Source organism: Podarcis vaucheri, assembly GCF_965113315.1.
Source record: "Podarcis vaucheri genome assembly, chromosome: 10".
Lineage (NCBI taxonomy): Eukaryota > Metazoa > Chordata > Lepidosauria > Squamata > Lacertidae > Podarcis > Podarcis vaucheri.
In genome coordinates this window covers 31,795,127-31,814,172 of record NC_138748.1, presented here as the reverse complement: position 1 = coordinate 31,814,172, position 19,046 = coordinate 31,795,127, and the positions used below count along the sequence as shown (strand labels likewise).

At 45.7% G+C, this 19,046-nt stretch overlaps 1 protein-coding gene and 1 pseudogene across 11 annotated transcripts in view; both read left to right on the top strand.

The window, feature by feature from the left end:
* KCNC2 (potassium voltage-gated channel subfamily C member 2) overlaps window positions 1-19,046 on the top strand; it is a 96,184-nt gene that overhangs the window by 1,206 nt on the left and 75,932 nt on the right. For 9 of the 10 annotated variants that reach the window (XM_082241112.1, XM_082241108.1, XM_082241114.1 and 6 more), the window contains exon 2: window positions 1,190-1,928. In XM_082241112.1, coding sequence (XP_082097238.1) covers window positions 1,209-1,928 — 720 coding nt within the window. In that variant the 5' untranslated portion in view covers window positions 1,190-1,208. Of the gene's footprint in view, window positions 1-18; window positions 590-1,189; window positions 1,929-19,046 lie in introns of those variants that run through there. The other variant, XM_082241107.1, reaches the window with a different exon arrangement.
* On the top strand, window positions 11,789-12,745 carry LOC309542336 (nucleotide sugar transporter SLC35D2 pseudogene; annotated as a pseudogene). Its single transcript has one exon. The product of its transcript is annotated as a nucleotide sugar transporter SLC35D2 pseudogene (transcript).

The window sequence follows — 19,046 nt, the reverse complement described above, 5'->3', positions numbered from 1 at the left end:
TGGGGAGGGGGATAACCATAGCAGCGCATTTCTGATTACATCTGCTTCTCGGTCCTGAAATTAACATGCACGTATAATCTGGCGAGGATGAGGAACGTAGAAATCTGCTGCTAAGGTTACACGACAACAGATCCTATAGGGTGTGCCCGCTGCTGGATTTGGGGAAGGGGGGGCGCAAAGTGTGTTTGGTTATCACTAGTCAACCCCAGATGTCTCCTGTCTCCTAATAGACAGAAGATGGACAAAGAGCACCTCGTTTTAATTCCTCATGTTTGTCCAGACAACTTGAACGAAAGAATTCAGAGAGGAGGGATGAAGAGGGTTGACGAAGGTGACTACTGATTGCTAGCAAGGAGAAGCGGCTCTATTCCGGTGTGAGCCTTGGCTGTATTGGGGTGTTTGTGTGTGTGTGTGGAGGGAGGGGGCGCTTTGAGGCAGAGTCCGGATCATCTCAAGCGGAGGGAGGGCGAGGAGATGGAAGGATGAGGAAGAGCAGCCATCTGAAAGCAGGAGAGGCGACGGCGGAAGGAGTGTGGGGCAAGGGGGCTGCTCCGGATTGTGCCCAGGGAAGAGCTGGAAGGAGCGCCAGGTTGGTTCCAGGGTCGTTGGCGGAGCAACTTTTCCCTTGAGCTGCGTTCTTTGCCACTGCTTGCGAGGAACTTAGACGGGAAACTTGAGGGTTCAGAGTCTAGGGCGGCCAAAAGGGATGGGACATGGGGTTGGGTTTTGTTAAGGAGAACGGCGGATATTGGGAGTGGGGGAGGCAAACGCGGGACTAGGGAAACGGAGACAACAACATGGGGAAGTCCCTCTGGTGACCTGGCTCTGGGTTCCAGCAGGAAACGGTGTAGGTGGGAAGAGCTCCCTCTTTTGGACAAGACCAGCAGGGGGCTGTAGGCGACGCCTGGTTGTACGTCCCTTCTCGAAGGGCTTCTCCCCTTCCCCTGAAGATGCGACTAGCTACCCTTCCCTTCCATGCAAGGTGCAACCTCTAGGAAGCTGCTCCCCCCTCCCTGCTACCTCCCATTCATATTTGGGGGCAATTATCACGTGGTGGTGGCCGTGGCCCCTCCCCCACTCTCCCCTGGCAATCGACGTCTTCCTTTCCCCAGGCGGCCTAAAAATAGCCACCCGGCTCTGTTGCCTCTGGGCGCCTCTCTCCTTCTTCTTCTCCTTTTCTCTCCCGCAGTCATGTCTGAGCCACAGAGATGGGGAAGCTCGAGGACCACGAGAGGGTGATCCTCAACGTCGGGGGCACGAGGCACGAGACCTACCGGAGCACCCTCAAGACGTTGCCGGGCACCCGCCTGGCTCTGCTGGCCTGCGAGTCCCCCGGCGGCGGGGAAGAGCACCAAGCGCCGCCCCTGCCGGCTCCCCCGCCGCCCCTGCCCGCCCCCAACCCGGGACCCAACCCGGGCGGAGGCAGCGGCGGCGGCGGCGCGGGCGGCCCCCTGGACGGCGCGGGCGGCAGTGCCTGGAGCCCGCGCAGCAATGGCGCCACGTGCTGCGAGTTCTTCTTCGACCGGCACCCGGGCGTCTTCGCCTACGTGCTCAACTACTACCGCACGGGCAAGCTGCATTGCCCCGCCGACGTGTGCGGGCCGCTCTTCGAGGAGGAGCTGGCCTTCTGGGGCATCGACGAGACGGACGTGGAGCCCTGCTGCTGGATGACCTACCGGCAGCACCGCGACGCCGAGGAGGCGCTCGACATCTTCGAGGCTCCCGACCTCATCACCGGAGAGCCGCCCGCCGAGCCCGACGACGACGAGCTGGCCGCCAAGCGACTGGGCATCGACGACGTGGGCGCCGCCGCCGCCGCTGCCGCCGCCCTCGGAGCCCCGCTCGACGGCAAGGGCGGCCGCTGGAAGAGGCTCCAGCCGCGCATGTGGGCGCTCTTCGAGGACCCCTACTCTTCCCGCGCCGCCAGGGTAAGGAGAGCGAGGCCGAGGCAGGGGGTGAGGTGGGGGGGAGGGGAAGGTCCAACCTCTCTGCCCCCTGGTGCCCCACCTTAAAAACTCACCCACCAACCCTTCGAAGGAGGCTGCTGTGAGAGGAAGGGGGGTGACAGAAACCAAGGCAGTTCCAACCTGCAACCAGTGACCTGGGAACAGGGTTGCCAACTTGAATAAAATATTGGGGGGGGGGGAGTCCCGCCCCGCATAATCACGTGATGGGGTGCAATCGCACCATTTTAATGGCAATGTCCATCAACTTTGGGGTGCCGCATCCACTCATATATTTTAATGGGGGCCTTGGCCCCTAGAAGTTGGCTCCTCTTCCTAGCAGTAACCCGGGGAGAGCTTCCTTCAGGGTTAACATGCATAGGATCGAATACTTGTTGCTACTCCTATTCTTGTAACTTCTTCATTATTATTTTTTTAAGAGCAGTTATGTGTAGGTGGGTCCCATTGGGTTCTCACACATTCCCAGGTGTGTGTGAGACTGCCACCTTTCTTAGTGCTCTTAACCATGTGAGATGCCTTATTGTTCCCATTTCACACAGTGGCATTAAGGGGGCTGAAATGAGGCGGGTCACAGGCCACAGGTAAGGGGCCTTCTCAAGCATGTGTTTTAGGTGAACTCCCTCATATGGGGTGGGGGGAGAGAATTGGTCCGTGGAGAGCAATAATTGACATGAATAGATGTACTTGCCATGGGCAGCGGCGTATTAGTATGGAGTGTTAGCATGCTAGTGGTGAATGGCATCAGTTGCCCTGTTAACACTATATGGAAAGGGCTGGTGCATGAATGCTTTATTCATAGAGTGTGTCACATCTTCCCCCACTCCTTTACTTATTGAAGGCCCTGGGGTTCTGTCAGTACCATGAGATGTGAACCCAAGTCTTCCACATGGAAGGCCTGCTCATGGTTCACCAGCTGAATGGGCTTGATGGTGATCTTGGATGGAAGAATGTCTTGTAGTAACTGACAAAGCAGGAAGGGAGCCTGGAAGGCAAGTCTTCCACGCAAACTGAGAGCATGCAGCCGCTACTGTCTCCAATACTAGCAGGCCTTAGCAGCCTCAAAGGGAGAGGCATGAAAATGAGGGTCAGTTCTCTATAATGAGGGTCAGTCATCTATAAGATGGTTTCCTGAATGGCTCTGATACACCTGTGAGAGAAGTTTAATCAGAATAGAGTTTCTATCCAACTTTCTCATAAAAACTAACCTCGGTTGAATATAATTGCCAGCTTAATGCTAAATCTGCCTCCCCCCTATTGTGTGATTCTTTCTATTATGCATGAGCACACTCTTGAAATGCCCATCATAAAGATCGTATACCATTTAAGAGCAGCTGTATGGAAGCAACAGGATGCTATGTGCATGTCTGAAGTTGCCTTATGTTTCTGTGATCCAATAAGCCATATCAATGGAGCAGGACACTTTAGCTTATAGGGTTTGCTTGGGGAAAGTCTCCTGAAAAAGCAGATGCGAACTCCTGATTTTGGTACAGATAGTCAGGGTTGCCTACAACCAGAGAGCCAGTGTGGTGTAGTGGTTAAGAGCGGTACACTCGTAATCTGGGGAACCGGGTTCGCGTCTCCGCTCCTCCACCTGCAGCTGCTGGGTGACCTTGGGCCAGTCACACTTCTTTGAAGTCTCTCAGCCCCACTCACCTCACAGAGTGTTTGTTGTGGGGGAGGAAGGGAAAGGAGAATGTTAGCCGCTTTGAGAATCCTTAAAGGGAGTGAAAGGCGGGATATCAAATCCAAACTCTTCTTCTACATTGGTCTTGGCTTGGTCATTGTCTGCTGTTTGGATCACTTGAGCTCAAGGCAGAATGAAGTACACTAAACCACTGAACGGCAAGGACTGGAAATACTGAAACAGTGCTCTCAGTTCCTAAAACTAAGGCTGTCAGGGTGTGCCTTGGGGACAAAGTATATGTATACCTGTCACATCTTTGGGGTCCATCTAAAAAAATCTGTTTTGGATCTGGCCTTATTTGAATGAATGTAGAATAAATGTCTGAGGTTACATTTGCCTAGCTTCTCTGCAATACGAGTAGGCTTTCATTGGTTTTATTCAATGCTTGTGTCATTTTTTAGATTTTTAACTGAAATCTTATTTTACAGCTCCTGTGTCTTAACTTGTCTGTTTTGTAGATAAGAAACTGAGGCTGATAGGTAGTGAAAAACAGTGGCACCTGTACGGAGCTGGAATTTTTACAGCAGGATACATGCTCCGCTCCTTAATGGCCTGGTTCATCTGACACAGTCAAGCAAAGTATGGCTTATTGGGACCATGGGGGCTCCTGAAGATGAGCTTGCAGCTGCTTTCCTCCTCCCTGGTCCTGTTTACTGTTGCATCCCAGTGAGTTAACCCAAGGTTGGTCTTAGCGTGTCATCTGAACTAGGAGGACTTGTGGTTAATTCCTCCTCAATAGCCATGCACTGTAACCAAGAAGCAAAAAGGACCCGGAGGGAGTCAAGCAGCTACAAGCTACTCTCCAGCAGCCAGCACCTTTATGCGTTCCCAGTAAACCATAGCATGGCTTACCGTGCTTTGTGAATGAGGCCATTGTCCATAACTTCCCTTGTCTGTATAAGGGTCAAAGTACATTTCCCAATTTTCAAAACCACATTTGTTAAACCAAAAGCAGCCCATTTTAGTGGGCAAACAGCAGGGGATGGAAGAAGAGCTGCTTAACCCTTTCTCTTCACTCAAAATCTACGCAAAATGGATGTTTCCCCATCTATGCTGCTCTTCCTTCTGTGGAGGAAAATGATATTTTATATATCCTTGTCCACATGTACAAGGAGGATATAGTGGGTGGTATTCAATGAAGTTTTACTCAAGAGTTGATCTACAGAAATTAATGGACCTAACTTAGCCATGTTTTTATTATTATTAAACTTAGCTGAATACCGCCCAGTATAATCACACAGTGTAGTGTATATATAGAGTATAACAAACATATTTCTGTTAAAGAATAGATGCTTGGACATCTTTGTCTAGTGGGGAATACATATGTTGTTATTTGATGACGTGAGCAGTGATCATGGCCGAAGAAGAAAAGGAATGCATGCAGCCCTTCAGACTGAGACTATATATATTGACTTGTTCTTCACTTGATCAGCATGTATCTTTGAAATCATGCTCTTCATCCTGCTGTACGGTTGTTTGCTTGAATGTTAACTCAGTTTATAGTGCCTCATATTGAAATGCAGGGTTTGTCCACTGATACTGCATTGAACTGTGTATCAAAAAGCTTATTTTCCATCTTTAAAATGATGTGGTGGCATAAAGGAATAGGTAGCATTGGATTTGGGCTGCTGAGATGAAGGCTGTAATATCTCCGCAGACACAAAGTTCTGTGGGTGACCTTGCTGCAGTCTCTTTGCCTGACCTTTCTCAGAGAGTTGTTGCAATCGTAGAAAGTGTATCTGAGGCCCTTGGAGGAGAGACAGGATACACTTATCTGATATTTATCACATTTCTTTTTGTATTGCATTACTATTTTATTGATAGTTACCTGGAGCACCAACCAAGGAAAAAGCAGAGTATTAAAAATATTCAGAGAACTGTTAGAAATAAGAACTGTGAAGGACTTTTCACGTTAAAGTCCCATTCCATAAACCAGATTAGGTTAAAAGTCTTGTACCTCTTACCTGAAAGGAAACCATGTTGAACACAGTGTGACTTATTTCTGAGTAAACATGTAAAGCAACACTGCTTTTCTTATGGTGCTTTCCAGATGTTGGAATACAACTATCATAATCTGTGACCATTGGCCATGCTGGCTGAGCCTGGTCAGAACTGGAATCCAACAACATTAGGAGAGTATTGCTTTTGTACTGGGTATTGCCCGCATTGTAAGCTGTGAAATGCATCAATAGTGGGATTTTCAGGAGAAAAGCTCAAGTACTTTAGGAGGTTCTTATCCTGAGATGGTTGTCCTAAAGAGCTGTCAGTATGGTGCTTGGCAGTATGAGAAGTCTAGAAGTATGAGAAAGTAGGTTAGTAGAGTAAACTCAGAACTGCATACTGTGTTACGCAATCTGTGTTGTTTTAGTCCATGGATAACCTGATAGAATTATCTAGGTCTAAAGTCTTTTAGCGCTTCATCGTTGGTGGTTTTTCACATGGCTTCAGTTACTGCCTCCTCACCTGTAGGTTTACTGGGTAGGAAGCATAACAACAACAACAACAACAACAACAACAACAACAACAACAACAACAACAATAGTCCTTTTGTTATAATACATAAGGTTTCCAAAGATCAATATATGCAGGCAGCTGGACCTCAAATGGATCAGCTGTTTGAATGGATGTTGGTGAATTGTGGGCAGTTGCTACAGGAAGATAAAAGCAGCAGCAAAATGACAGCACAAAGTCCCAGTGCTGTGTTTGGCTTACAGTAGCTTTTTAGGGGCATCCTATAAAGATGGTTATGGGCCTACAGTGACATAACATTGTGTGTGTGGGGGGGGCACGGGGTGGTTGTTGCAGGCAAAAAATTGTTAGGGACACAAAATTTCCACACCTAGTGGTGCCTCAATACAGTTGCATGCTTCTGTTGCTAGGCTTGGTTGAAAATGGTTTCTCCATGTGAACCAGGAAGTGATCTCTCCAGACAACGGAACAACTCTTCTTTGCCTATCACTGTGGTTGTGATTTCCTGGGTGACACTGATGCCATTAGGCAGTTGAATGCACATATGTACTCTGTTTCCCTCCCACTCCTCCCTCCATGCGGTCCCGGGCTCTGGCAACCCATACTATGTGACTGTGTGCCTTTTATAGATGGAAATAAGTAAAAGAGAACCGCTGTTGAAAGCAGGACTTTCAGAATCACTTCCTCCTATAGCAGCAAGCACAATACTACTGGTTTCATTTGGCCAGGACATAGTTGGTTGCACTGGTAACACCCACCCACCTCTTAAGTTTTTTTAAAGCAGATCCCTCAGCATATTACTATTTAGTTACTTTATTTCACCTGTACAAGAAGCACGATCCACTTTCTTGCACCATGAGTACAGCGCCCATGCTCAGAGTACTTGATAGGACTCAATAGGACCCAATTCCCCTCCCACCACTACTTATGTTCACAAGTGCAACAGGATGTTAGGCTGAGTAGGAGACACATATGTGCCTCTTGTGTTCCCATCTGGCCATCTCTCTCTATGCCTTGTAAATGCTCCAACTGCATGAGGCTACGGACAGCACACACAGACCTCCCTTTCCCTCTAACATCCTGTTGTGTGACCTCTATGTTTGCCTGTCTGCACACATGGATGGATGGATGGAAATAAACCAAGCTATGTTTGCTACTGGGATGCAGAGTCCTCAGTGTGAGTGCATTGTGCTCAGTGTGTCCTCAGCTACTGATGATACAGATGTCTTCTACCAGGAACTTATTACTAAACTGCCTCTAGTAAATAAATATGGAGAACTACTTTGTCGCTATGGTAAGAGAAGCTCGCTCTACTTATTTAGAAAACAATATATTAGCATAAGCTATCAAGTTCCAGCCACGCTATTTGAAAATAATGGCTCTTTAGGGACAGTTTGCTACATGAAAGAGAAGTGAAAAGGTTTTTGATTAAACATCAAGCATGGCAATAAAGCTCTTTTGCTGACATTTCTATTCTGTTTTATCCATTTTCCAAAGGTGGTATGAATAATTGTGAGAGGTCTGTAATAGTTGCCTTTTGGAACAATCCTGCAGTAGTGTGAGAGGATGGCAGCTGGAGGACTGGCTGACACCTGTTGCTTAATAAGTTTAGAAATGCAAGAAAAATGGAGTCAGTCAGCCTAATATTTTGATGGTAACTGTGTGAAAAAGATATGTGAAAAAGGTAACATGAGAGATATTTCAGTCCCCCACCCCCTGCCCAGCATCTGCAATTCTCCCTTCTAGAGCAGCACTGTCTAGTCCTCCTCTTGTTTCCATGGAAACAGGTCAGCTTCTGGCTTCTTCTTTTTAATTGAAAACAGCATCCCTCTGCCATTTATTTAAACATTTCCGCATTGTTCTGACATAAACATCACATAGATGATATCTGCTGCCATTTCAGATGATGGTTGCGTGTGAATGCATGTACATATGTGCACATTCCGCTGGGGTGGAATAACCCAGAGAACACCTTCAAAGTCACTATTCAGTCATAATCTGCATTAATGTAGCTGCGAGCGGAAGTTGGCTCCAAATTATAATGCTCACATATGCAGCAACTGATAAATAAAGTGTGGGCTTCCTTTTCGTTTGGAAAGCTTCACTGACAACATTATGTTCTTTTTTTAAAAAAATGTTTCAACACTGTTTATACTTTTACTGTTCATGTTTCAACACTTGTTTATACTTAAATATTTTTAAATCAAAAATAAATAAATAAGAAAGCATATCTGGGAATGGGGTCTCTGAAATGGATGGCTACAAAGATTGCTTGGAGAAATTACAGTCTGTTGCAAAACATCTTGATATTGCACTGACTTGGAATATTGGGATACATACAGCAAAGAGGAGATGATGGGTGGGGGCTGGGAAAATTCTACCTGCTTCACTGCTCAGGTGTGTAGAAGGGTAATTCTGGGACCTAGAATTCTAAATATTTTTCCAGCTTTTATAACCAGCATATTGAAAGCTATGTTTAGATGGTAAGCTACCATCCTCAGGTTTCTCAACAATCCAGAATAGAATACTTCTATGGTGAAGGAAATCAGCCCTGAGTGTTCACTGGAAGGACAGATCCTGAAGCTGAGGCTCCAATACGTTGGCCACCTCATGAGAAGAGAAGACTCCCCAGAAAAGACCCTGATGTTGGGAAAGATGGAGGGCACAAGGAGAAGGAGACGACAGAGGATGAGATGGTTGGACAGTGTTCTTGAAGCTACCAGCATGAGTTTGACCAAACTGTGGGAGGCAGTGGAAGACAGGAGTGCCTGGCGTGCTCTGGTCCATGGGGTCACAAAGAGTTGGACACGACTAAACAACAACAACAACAATGGTGAAGCTATTTACTTCTTGTTTTGGTGAGCTACTTTTGACAAAAGCTATAGTCATGTAAAATAAAAACATGATTGTACATTCTGTGTGGTAACCAGATTCTCAACCTAGACACTATTACTGCATGCTTCCCCCTTTTCTGTCTGAAGTACTCCACAGTATCTCTCTGCATTTAGTTTTCAGATTGACAGGTTAATTCACTGCCTTGTCTTTTCACTGACAGAAACTTCTGCATGCTCTCAACAGGGATTCCTCTCCAATCATATAAGTCTACTGTTTAGTTTTTGGGGAATGATTCTGGAAACTATAGGGCATGTTATAATTACTGCCTTACCTACAATCTGTTCCCAGGGCTAGCCAGGAGTGGGAACTGCTCTTTAAACCAGTGCTGCTACTGGCCATGTCTAGAGTGGAGTCACCTCAACTTCTTTATAAGATAGATTTGCCCACCAAGAGATACCTAGGATGTTCTCTGAGGAAAGCTGCCCTGAGAGAACCATTTTCCAGTTGGAAGGTGGACATACCAGATGAGGTGAATGACCAAATTCACAATTTTATGACTGGAGGACATGCAAGTGACTTTGGCTGAAGGGGGTGGCTTTAGCCAGCAATTCTGTTTAAAAAGATACTACTTTTTATAGGCTTGGGCACATGTGCATGGTTAGGATTCCTTTCACTCCCATGTCTTGTTGAGATCAGGCAATGTAGGGTTTCTGCTGACTACACGTATGCATTGAGGAGAGCATAAAGCTACAGGATTTTCAACATGGTGTACCCAACACTTGAATCTCAACATTTTTTTTTTTAAAAAAACTAAGCAGCTGGGAGTCAGGGGTGGAAGGGAAGGAAGAATATTGGATTAAGGTAAGTAGCCTTGGGGGAGAAGGTGTGTCATTTTCACCTCTTTGCTCTTTCCCCAGATGACATTCCCCTACTTCAAGTTTCTATTAGGTGCAGGGGGGAGAGATGAGGACAGTATTGGTATCTAGCTGTTTTCTCCAGAGGGACAAATAGCAGCTTCATGGGAAACTGCATTTTACTAGATCAGACTATTTATCCATCTAGCCAAGTATTGCCTGCTTTGAGTGGCAGTGAATGTGTAGCCTTATTGGAGTTCACCGATTGGGTCTGCGTTGCTCTGGGACATCCAAAGAAATGACAAGTTTCATGCAGTGTATATATCCTCCAGACACCCTCTCCCCCTTCCCTAGCCACGTCAGCTTGTATACGCAGGTTGACATCACAGATGTTCCTGCTCCGGCACTCTTAACCATAAAAGGGATTTCCTTCCTGCACTCCTGACCATAAAAGGATATTTCTGTTCCTACTCCTATCTTGGAGCCAGAGGTCATCATCTCCGGGAACACGCTTCTGGTGTTGCTCCCGGACTCTGGTCTGCGCGTCTTTTGTGGTCAGCACATAAGATAAGGTGCTGTGTGTCTTCTCTGTTCTACTGGTGCAGTCAGGGTCATCCCTGCATCACAAACTGATAAAGGAGAGGGCTCTGAGCACGACCGGGTTTTTGTTTATACATTGACTCATAGCTCAAGTTAATGGATTTTAGCTAAGGAAAAATAGGGATTTTGGTGCAGTTTTCAAACTGCCTGCACAATCAGTTTGGGGTTTGGGAAACCCATTCCTTCAAATGGAATCTGGGACCTCCTGTGTGCTCAGCCAATGTGCTCTGCTATTGTTCCCCCACTGCGATCCCCCAAAATCCATGCTGGGTTTCCTTCCAATCCTCTGGAGCAATTTTGGGCACTGTGGGATGTGTGTACAGGGAAAGGAGAGGGTGAAAAAGTATGTTGTGCAAGTGGAAGTTGTACTGCTTGTGCATTGATTCAGTTAAATTTTGCTGAACATTTCCAAATGCTACATGCCTTTTTGCTCAAATACAAATACAGCAGAGGACAGGATCTGACTATTAACCTCATTTTGTTCCTTAATGAACACTAATTGCAAGATGAGCCAATTTGTAAGCCATTTAAGCAACAAATATCAAAGGATGCATAACATGATGACCACACACTCAACTATTTAGTCTGGTCCAGCTGTCACAACAAACCAAGGATGTGCTGCACCAAACCTTGAGCTCTCCCCTTTTCTCCTTATTTCTGCATGAGGCGAGAAAGTTTAGAAGACCTGACTAGGCAGTCAGGATGCTGTGGGAGAAGATGGTCCTTGAAATATCATGTTCCTCTTAGGCCATTTGAACTGGGTTTGGAAACAGGCAGTGAAGATGCTGTAATATTGGAGTTGCATGTGCATGTACCAGTCAAAATTCTTGCTGAGGCACTGTGTACCAGCTTGTGGCAGCCCAATGTGGAGCATACTGTAGCATTCCAACCAGGATGTTAATCAGGCATGTGTAGTGTCCTTTACCAGGAAAAGGTTCAGCTGGTGCATGCAAAAGTGTCCCTAGTGACAACCACCATTGGAAGATCCCGGAACAAAGCTGGATCGATCAGTAAACGCAGGATGCAACCCTGCCTGGTACTTCAAGGGGGACTACACATCTGCTGGAAACAGGTTGTATGATGAGTCCAGCCCATTCAAGGATCTGAAGTATTTTGTTGGTTCCGTATTAAATGGAATTCCATGGAAGTCATGCTCCCTTGATTTCATGTTGTTTTTGATTCTCGGTCTTGGTTTTTATTCTCCTACAACCCCTCTTGTAGATCTTCAGGTGAAATGCCTCAGGTTTTGAGAATTTTCTCTGTTAAGCAGAAATGTTAACCAGCCCCTTCAGTGAGGAGGGGCTGTGATGGCTTGCCAGAGTGGCGGGGATGCCATCTGGTATGGCCAACAGATTGGGGCATGTTGCCACACATGCCAAGAAATGAAAGGCAGACAAGAGGAAGAGGAGTCACTCACTTCTGCTGCCACTGCCACCCCTTCCTCTCTGTTCAAGCTACTTTCTGCCCTCTTCTTTGGAATCTGCCCTTTCTTCAGCCTTCTGGTAAACAAGGTGGGGCTGATTGATTGCAGATTCCCATCTCCAGTGTGACTTGGAGCAGGACAGCACTATTCTAATGTAAAAAATAAAATCATTCACTTCCCTGATTTTGGTAAGGTTACCCCCATGAAGCTGTTTCTACTTCCTCTGATTTAGGTTGGAAATCATTTAAGTGGATTATCAAGCACAAGCAAGGATAAGTTTGCCAATGTTTACAGTCCTTAGGAAGTTTATCATTCCTTTTACATTACTGCTGGAAGTCATTATTCTTGGGAAGCACTATCCTTTGAGCATTCTAATTAGCCTGTTTGCAATCATCCTTGGGGCTTTCAAAGCAGCAGGATCATATCTAGCTTTCAGCATGGAAGGCTATGTGTCTGTGTTGCTGAACACAGTAAACGGTGTTTACACAAAACAAAAAATTGACCCAAAGGAACTGGGAAAATATGGAGTCATTTTTATAATATCGCCTGCTTTACAGTAATTCCTACAGTTCTCATAAGCTTATTCATGGGAGACCATGAAGGCCACTGATTTCAAGCAATGGACAAATGTTTGATTTATCTTTCAATTTCTTCTTTCCTGTTTTCTGGTGTTTCGTCTGATGTATTCTACAGTCCTCTGCAGCCATTATAATTCTGCCCTCACAACCATGGTGGTCGGTGCTATTAAAAATGTGTCCACCATGTTGTAATGCTAATTGGCGAAGGGTATCTCTTTTCCATGCTGAAATTCATAGGGCTCCATATCTGCATGGCAGAAAGGCTAAGATACTCATTTCTAACAAATGGCTGTCCTAAGAGCTCCACAGATGAAGAAAAAGCAGATGCCAAGAGCTAGCAGAAGCAAAAGGCAAGGGAAGGTGTAAGGATGTGGGCGCCTGTAGAAGTTCAACACACACATGCAGAATTGGCTGTGGAGTGGAAGTTCTTCCTACCTCGCATTATAGTCCATGTGAGACAAGTCATGATCTTAGACAGCTGGGAACAGTTGTCTTCAGGCATGTTTGATTATTTATGTAGCCAGACTAATCACAGTAGATGGATGGATGGCAGGGCTTGGGTTTTTCTTTGTTCCTTCCACTGAAAACCTTGCACTTGGTCAAATCCAGGGATCCTTGTTCTACGTTTTTGCTTTCAAGGGCATTGATTCGCCATCTCCCTCAGAATGCCTATGGTTGTGGTCTCCTGGGTAGATTCAGATGAAGAGTTTAAAACTCCTTGGCAATGACTACTACAGTGAATCAGTGTCTCCAGACTTGTCTAAGGAGGGGTGGGGTTGGGAAGAAGCTGGCAGTGTCACCATTTTACTGTGCAGACTTTGTACATATTACTTTCATGTTTGTACAATATGCTGCACAGCTATCTGCCCAATATTTCTTTCCCCTGAGCAGCATGGAAAGGAGCTGGCACATCCAGCTGCCAATATATATATCTATATTCTTTTTAAATTGGGCATAAGCAGGTAGTCTGAAATAGTTGCCTGAACCAGCACAATAATATCTGTGTCCAAGATCAAACTTGGTGATTGCCGCAGAAACACTCGCTTTTGTCACTTGGTTTGCTTTGGTTTTCGTTAAGCATTTTAAGAATAGGATTCATATGAAATGATGTGCTGAGTAAAAATATAATTGAAAGAGTCAGTTACTTCTAGAATTCTAATAATAAATAATAACACTCTGACTTGTTTTTGTGTATAAGGCAGATATTAAAGGTAAAGGTAAAGGTACCCCTGCCCGAACGGGCCAGTCTTGACAGACTCTGGGGTTTGTGCGCCCATCTCACATCTATTGGCCGGGGGCCAGCGCTGTCCGAAGACACTTCCGGGTCACGTGGCCAGCGTGACAACGCTGCTCTGGCGAGCCAGAGCCGCACACGGAACGCCGTTTACCTTCCCGCTGGTAAGCGGTACCTATTTATCTACTTGCCCCCGGGGGTGCTTTCGAACTGCTAGGTGGGCAGGCGCTGGGACCGAGCAGCGGGAGCGCACCCCGCTGCGGGGATTCGAACCGCCGACCTTTCGATCGGCAAGCCCTAGGCGCTGAGGCTTTAGCCCACAGCGCCACCCGCGTCCCTAAGGCAGATATTACATGCATTAAACTGCTGTCATTTGAATTGGGGGAAAGAAACAGCTTTTCATTATGATTCATTGCTTTTTCTACCACTTCTGCAAAACCTCGTATACCAGAAGTGAAAATGTGTTTTTTAAATTTATCATACCTTCCTGCCTTTCCTCCAAGTAGTTGAAATGAAGCATACGTGGTTCTACAAAAACAGTATGTATGTCATTCACATCTTTCCTTTTGAATGTACGCTAATAATCAAGTTGACTGTAATTATAAAAATGGTGGGGGTGGATACAGCTCTCTAGAAATTATCCTTATTCTTCTGCTGTTGTGAATACTTCCAGTTTGTGTGTGCAGTGGGTCCCCAACCCACGTGAAGGTTCAGTTCTGGGGGTTCATGCACAAAGCAAAATCAAGGAAAGCCAGAAAACCTTTGAAGCTGCCCCTCCATGCAACTCCTGTCTGGAGTGGGCCTTGGCCTCTGCTTGCTTAATGGAAAGGTTGTGCGAAGGTCCTGAGATGCTCCCAGGGCTCCTTGCATGCCTTTCCCAGAGCCTAGTAAGCAAGGCGGGGGCCTCAGAAAGCACAAACTGCCACAGAAAGAGATTTTAAGCCCTCTGCCTTGTTTACTGGGCTCTGGGAAGGTCGCGAGAGATCTCAGACAGCCCCTTCTGGCTCCCCTCCCATTCTCCATTTCCCTACCACCAACCTCAAGCTGCAGTCGTAAATTACAGTAAATTACACATAAATTGCAGGACCACTGTATTTTTAAAGCTGCTGACCAGGGTATTGTCTTCAAAGTGCCATATATTGTTGATGCTACAATTGGTTCTGATCCATTGGAGGCTCCTTGAACACCATTGAATTACACCTTGTAAGATCACTTTTGGAGCAGGCTCATAGCTTTCAGGTACTCCGGGGTCCAACACTGTCACTTGAAGCCCAGGTTGCCTTGGTGGCTAGGTGTGTCTGTTTCTAGCTATGGCTTATTTACCAGCTCGTATGGCCCTTTTTGGACAGAGATGACTTGGCATGGTACTCCATGCTCTGGTGACTTCCAGATTGGATTACTGCAATGTAAACTGCCAACTTGGGAACTTCAACTGGTCTCTATTACTGTCTTGGGTTGACTTTAGAACTTGTATAACCTGCTTTAAACCCAACTGTGTTGGCTTCCAGTTCATTTCTGGGCCCAAGTCAAGATGCTCATGGTAATGTTTGAAACCCCAAACGACTTAGGAGGCCCCAAATATCTGAAAAATATCCTTCCCTACCAACTCTCCTAGGTGTTAAGATCAGCAAAGGCGGTTCTCTTGATAATTCCATCTCAGAAGTTTGGGTGGTGGTTGCCATCTCAAGGCATTCTCTGTGGAAGCCCCTAAGTTGTGGAATTCCCTCCCCACAGAGATTTCTTCACTATACAGCTTTTGACTGACGATACGCCTCTTGATGCTGTCCTTTGGCACCAACAGCGGAATGCAGTGCTAAATGACTAATTGGAGCAGATGGCCAATGCAACACATCAGCTAAAACATTGTGTGCCCATATGCTACTTAGCTAGGCTTAAGGCTGATATACAAAGCCCCGAACAACATGGGCTCAGGATGCCTTAAAGCCCACAGAAGCCTTTATATCCCAGCTTGTTCACTGAGACCAAGCAAAGGAACAGTGTTAGTTGTCTCCCAACTAGTGTTACAGAAGCCCAACAGGCATCCATTAATAGTTGAGCATTTATTGCCATTGGTCCCATGCTACAGAACACACTTCTAGCAGTGATTCGGAAGTCATACAGTGGTACCTCGGGTCAAGTACTTAATTCGTTCCAGAGGTCTGTTCTTAACTTGAAACTGTTCTTAACCTGATGCACTACTTTAGCTAATGGGGCCTCCTGCTGTTGCTGTGCCGCCGGAGCACGATTTCTGTTCTCATCCTAAAGCAAAGTTCTTAACCTGAGGTACTATTTCTGGGTTAGCGGAGTCTGTAACCTGAAGCGTATGTAACCTGAAGCGTATGTAACCTGAGGTACCACTGTAATAGCTTTTTATATTCAGGAATCTCTTCAGGATTTTTTTTTTTTTATGCTGACAGGTCTGCATAGCTGTTTGAAACTTTTTTTGACTGGTCAACAGAGGCACCATCTTCTGAAGCATATTGAGGGGCCCCAATGTGATGTCCTGACACCACACACATGCGATGTTGCGCAGTGTCCCTCTGTGCCCAGCTCCAACAATAGGGAGTCCCAGATCCCTAAAAATATATATTGAGGGACCCACAGTGCCTCGGCCCCCTGGAACCAGCACCTATGCTGGCCAGTCATTTTATTGATTGTGTTGGGTGGTTTTCAACATTTGTCCTATTCAGAATAGACCTATTGCCATGACTACCTGAGCCCGGCCTTGGCTGGGGAGGGCGGGGTATAAATAAAAAATTATTATTATTATTATTATTATTATTATTATTATTATTATTATTATTATTGCCTTAGGTTAATTACCTTAGGTTAATTAATTTCAATGGGTCTACACTGCACTTAGTTGAACACAACCCCCTGTTTTAAACGATGTGTTATTGCTGTGTACTGCCCTGATATTGCAGTTTATAAATACTTTTATAAATAAATAATACTATAAAACATTGTTTAGAATTGTAGGAATGAGCTTGCACAAGTCTAGACTGGCATATTTTCCCCACCCTAATTATAATTAAGTAACAAACAAGGATATCAAAGTCTGGTTTGTTTTAAGTAGCCGTAGTTAGAACAAACCAGAGTTTTAGAGTTTTATGTCATGGGGGAATTGTGGGTAGATCTCATACATTGAAATGAAGGGAAAAGAGGACGTGAACCCAAGTCCATGCACCCTCATTCCCATATCAAGGATTAGCAATGTATCTGAACATGGGATCCTAAGGGTATTTTCAAAAATCACTGTGTTGGTAAAATTAATTGAATATGTGTGCCTTGGGAAACTCCCTGGTATCTCCCTCTTTCCTGCTTCCTGCATGGTTGTGAGGGTTTTCTAAATTGGCTGTGGATTTATTTTAACATGCAGGGAATCCAAGGCAAGTGAGCTGACACACTTACTGACGGACTGGCACGCTAGAGCTTCTAAAGTGTCTATAAATAGCTACAGTTAGGATATCAATGTGAAAAACATATTAAGACCTTGTGGATGGATAACCCGGGAGCTGCCAGAAAAAAGCTGATGCCCATGAAATGACAATTAATTAGGATGAAAGGCCAGGAAATAAAACCGCTGGAAAAGATTGTGGGCAAAAGCTTTGGAAGACAGAAAGGCAGGAGGCAGACTGGGAGAACTAGATAATGCCATTGCCTTGAAATACAGGCTGCATTTGGTTGTAGTGTCTTCTTGATCCCTTTTATTTTGCTGCCTAGGGAAGAGAAAATGCATGTTAACAATTTTGTAGAGTAAAATTATTTGCATTTATCACAGACCTTGGGAATTCTTGAACTGATTATTGTGTGGCAATAAGGGGGGTGGATATTTAATTCATACTGATCTTAGATCCGTAAAGTGTTCTTGGACATAATTATGTACATGGAAAGAGAGAGAGAGGGGCTTTGTGCTTTTTATCCTTTGTAGGCTTGTGATTCAGTAAAGAGGATCCCGCTGCCTGCAATGGACTTTCCGAATTGTTTTGTTAGTGGAGTTTTACATTAAGCAGAAATCTTAATTTCTTTCCTTTCTTTGCATGCCACTAAGACAGCTTGAAAGAAGAAGGAGCTGCTGCCTTGGCATCTTTGCGCTGAAATGTTACTACTACAAAGGGTTGAGAGCGATAACTACCTGCTTCCAGCCAGCAGTTAATCAATTGGTCAATAGATTCTACCTGGCCCTATAAAGCTGCCAAATCTGGCTTGTTCCTTCGCCTGAGGTGTTGTTTAGATTGTCCATTCGTGGCCGCCTGTCTGACCCTAGACCACAATATCTGACAATCTGCTACATCAAATGTTTGGTTTTTGGCGTTCATCTGTCTCAAGGGACTACAGAGTGCACCTCTGGAGGTGAAGTCAAATTCCTGTGTTAGCAGCACCAAAGTGATCTCCTTGGGGCACAAACCTGGGCACTGTGTATGGAGGTCCTAATCTAATGCATGATCCCTAAAGAAGACCACAAGGATAGAATTTTGCAGAACGTTAGGTATATGTATGCATATGTATATGTGCTTGTACATTTAATTTATAGCCTGCTATGTAAACCAGACCCTACCCTCCTCAAAAGAGTCAATCGTTTCCCAAAATGGAGGAATGACTTAGAGAATCTTTAGAACAATCTTGTTCTTGTGACATATAAAACAGCCCTTATGTACTGGTGTACATAGCGCCTCTAATACGCATACTAACTAGTAAGCTTACCTATTCCATTCAGTGTTGAGGAAGAGTAGACATGATAGATATGTAGAGAATTATGCACGTTGTGGGGGAAGTGGATCAAAATATTATCCTGTTAGGTTTAGCACATCTCTCACACATGACACAGCAAGCTGGCAGTTTAACTCCTTTAGCTTTATTTGGCAATTACAGGCTTAGAGCAAACAGAGCCTCCCACAACTCATTCTTCACTATCAGAGTCAGTTGACTCGACTGGCCTCCAGCCCCTTCTAAGGCCAGATATATGCCGACCCCACCCTCACTTCCAGCTGGTCTTCCTTTGCTGTAATCACTTGCTTCACCTCCTACTTCTTGGAGACTCAGGTGCAGCCAATTCCTCCTCCTCCAGAGTTGAATCCGACCCGCTACTACCACCTGCCTCCTGCTCCTGCATCTCGGGGCTGCTTTGAGAAGTGATAGGCAGCCTTCTGTTTTCCTCTGCCTCTTCCTCCCCCTCTGCTGATTCCTCTCTGTGGGCCATGTGTCTGACTCGCTGCTGATGAAGGAGGACCTTTCTTGGGCTGGTCGCCACAACTCCTCAGTCTCTTCGTCTGCTTCCTTGCTACTAGTAACCTCCTCCCTCCACCCTCTTGGTTTGGGCTTGTATGGGAAAGGGCAATGGAAATCCCTCTGCAATAATGGGGCATGCACATCCTCAGCCTTTTGCCAAGACTTCTCCTCAGGGG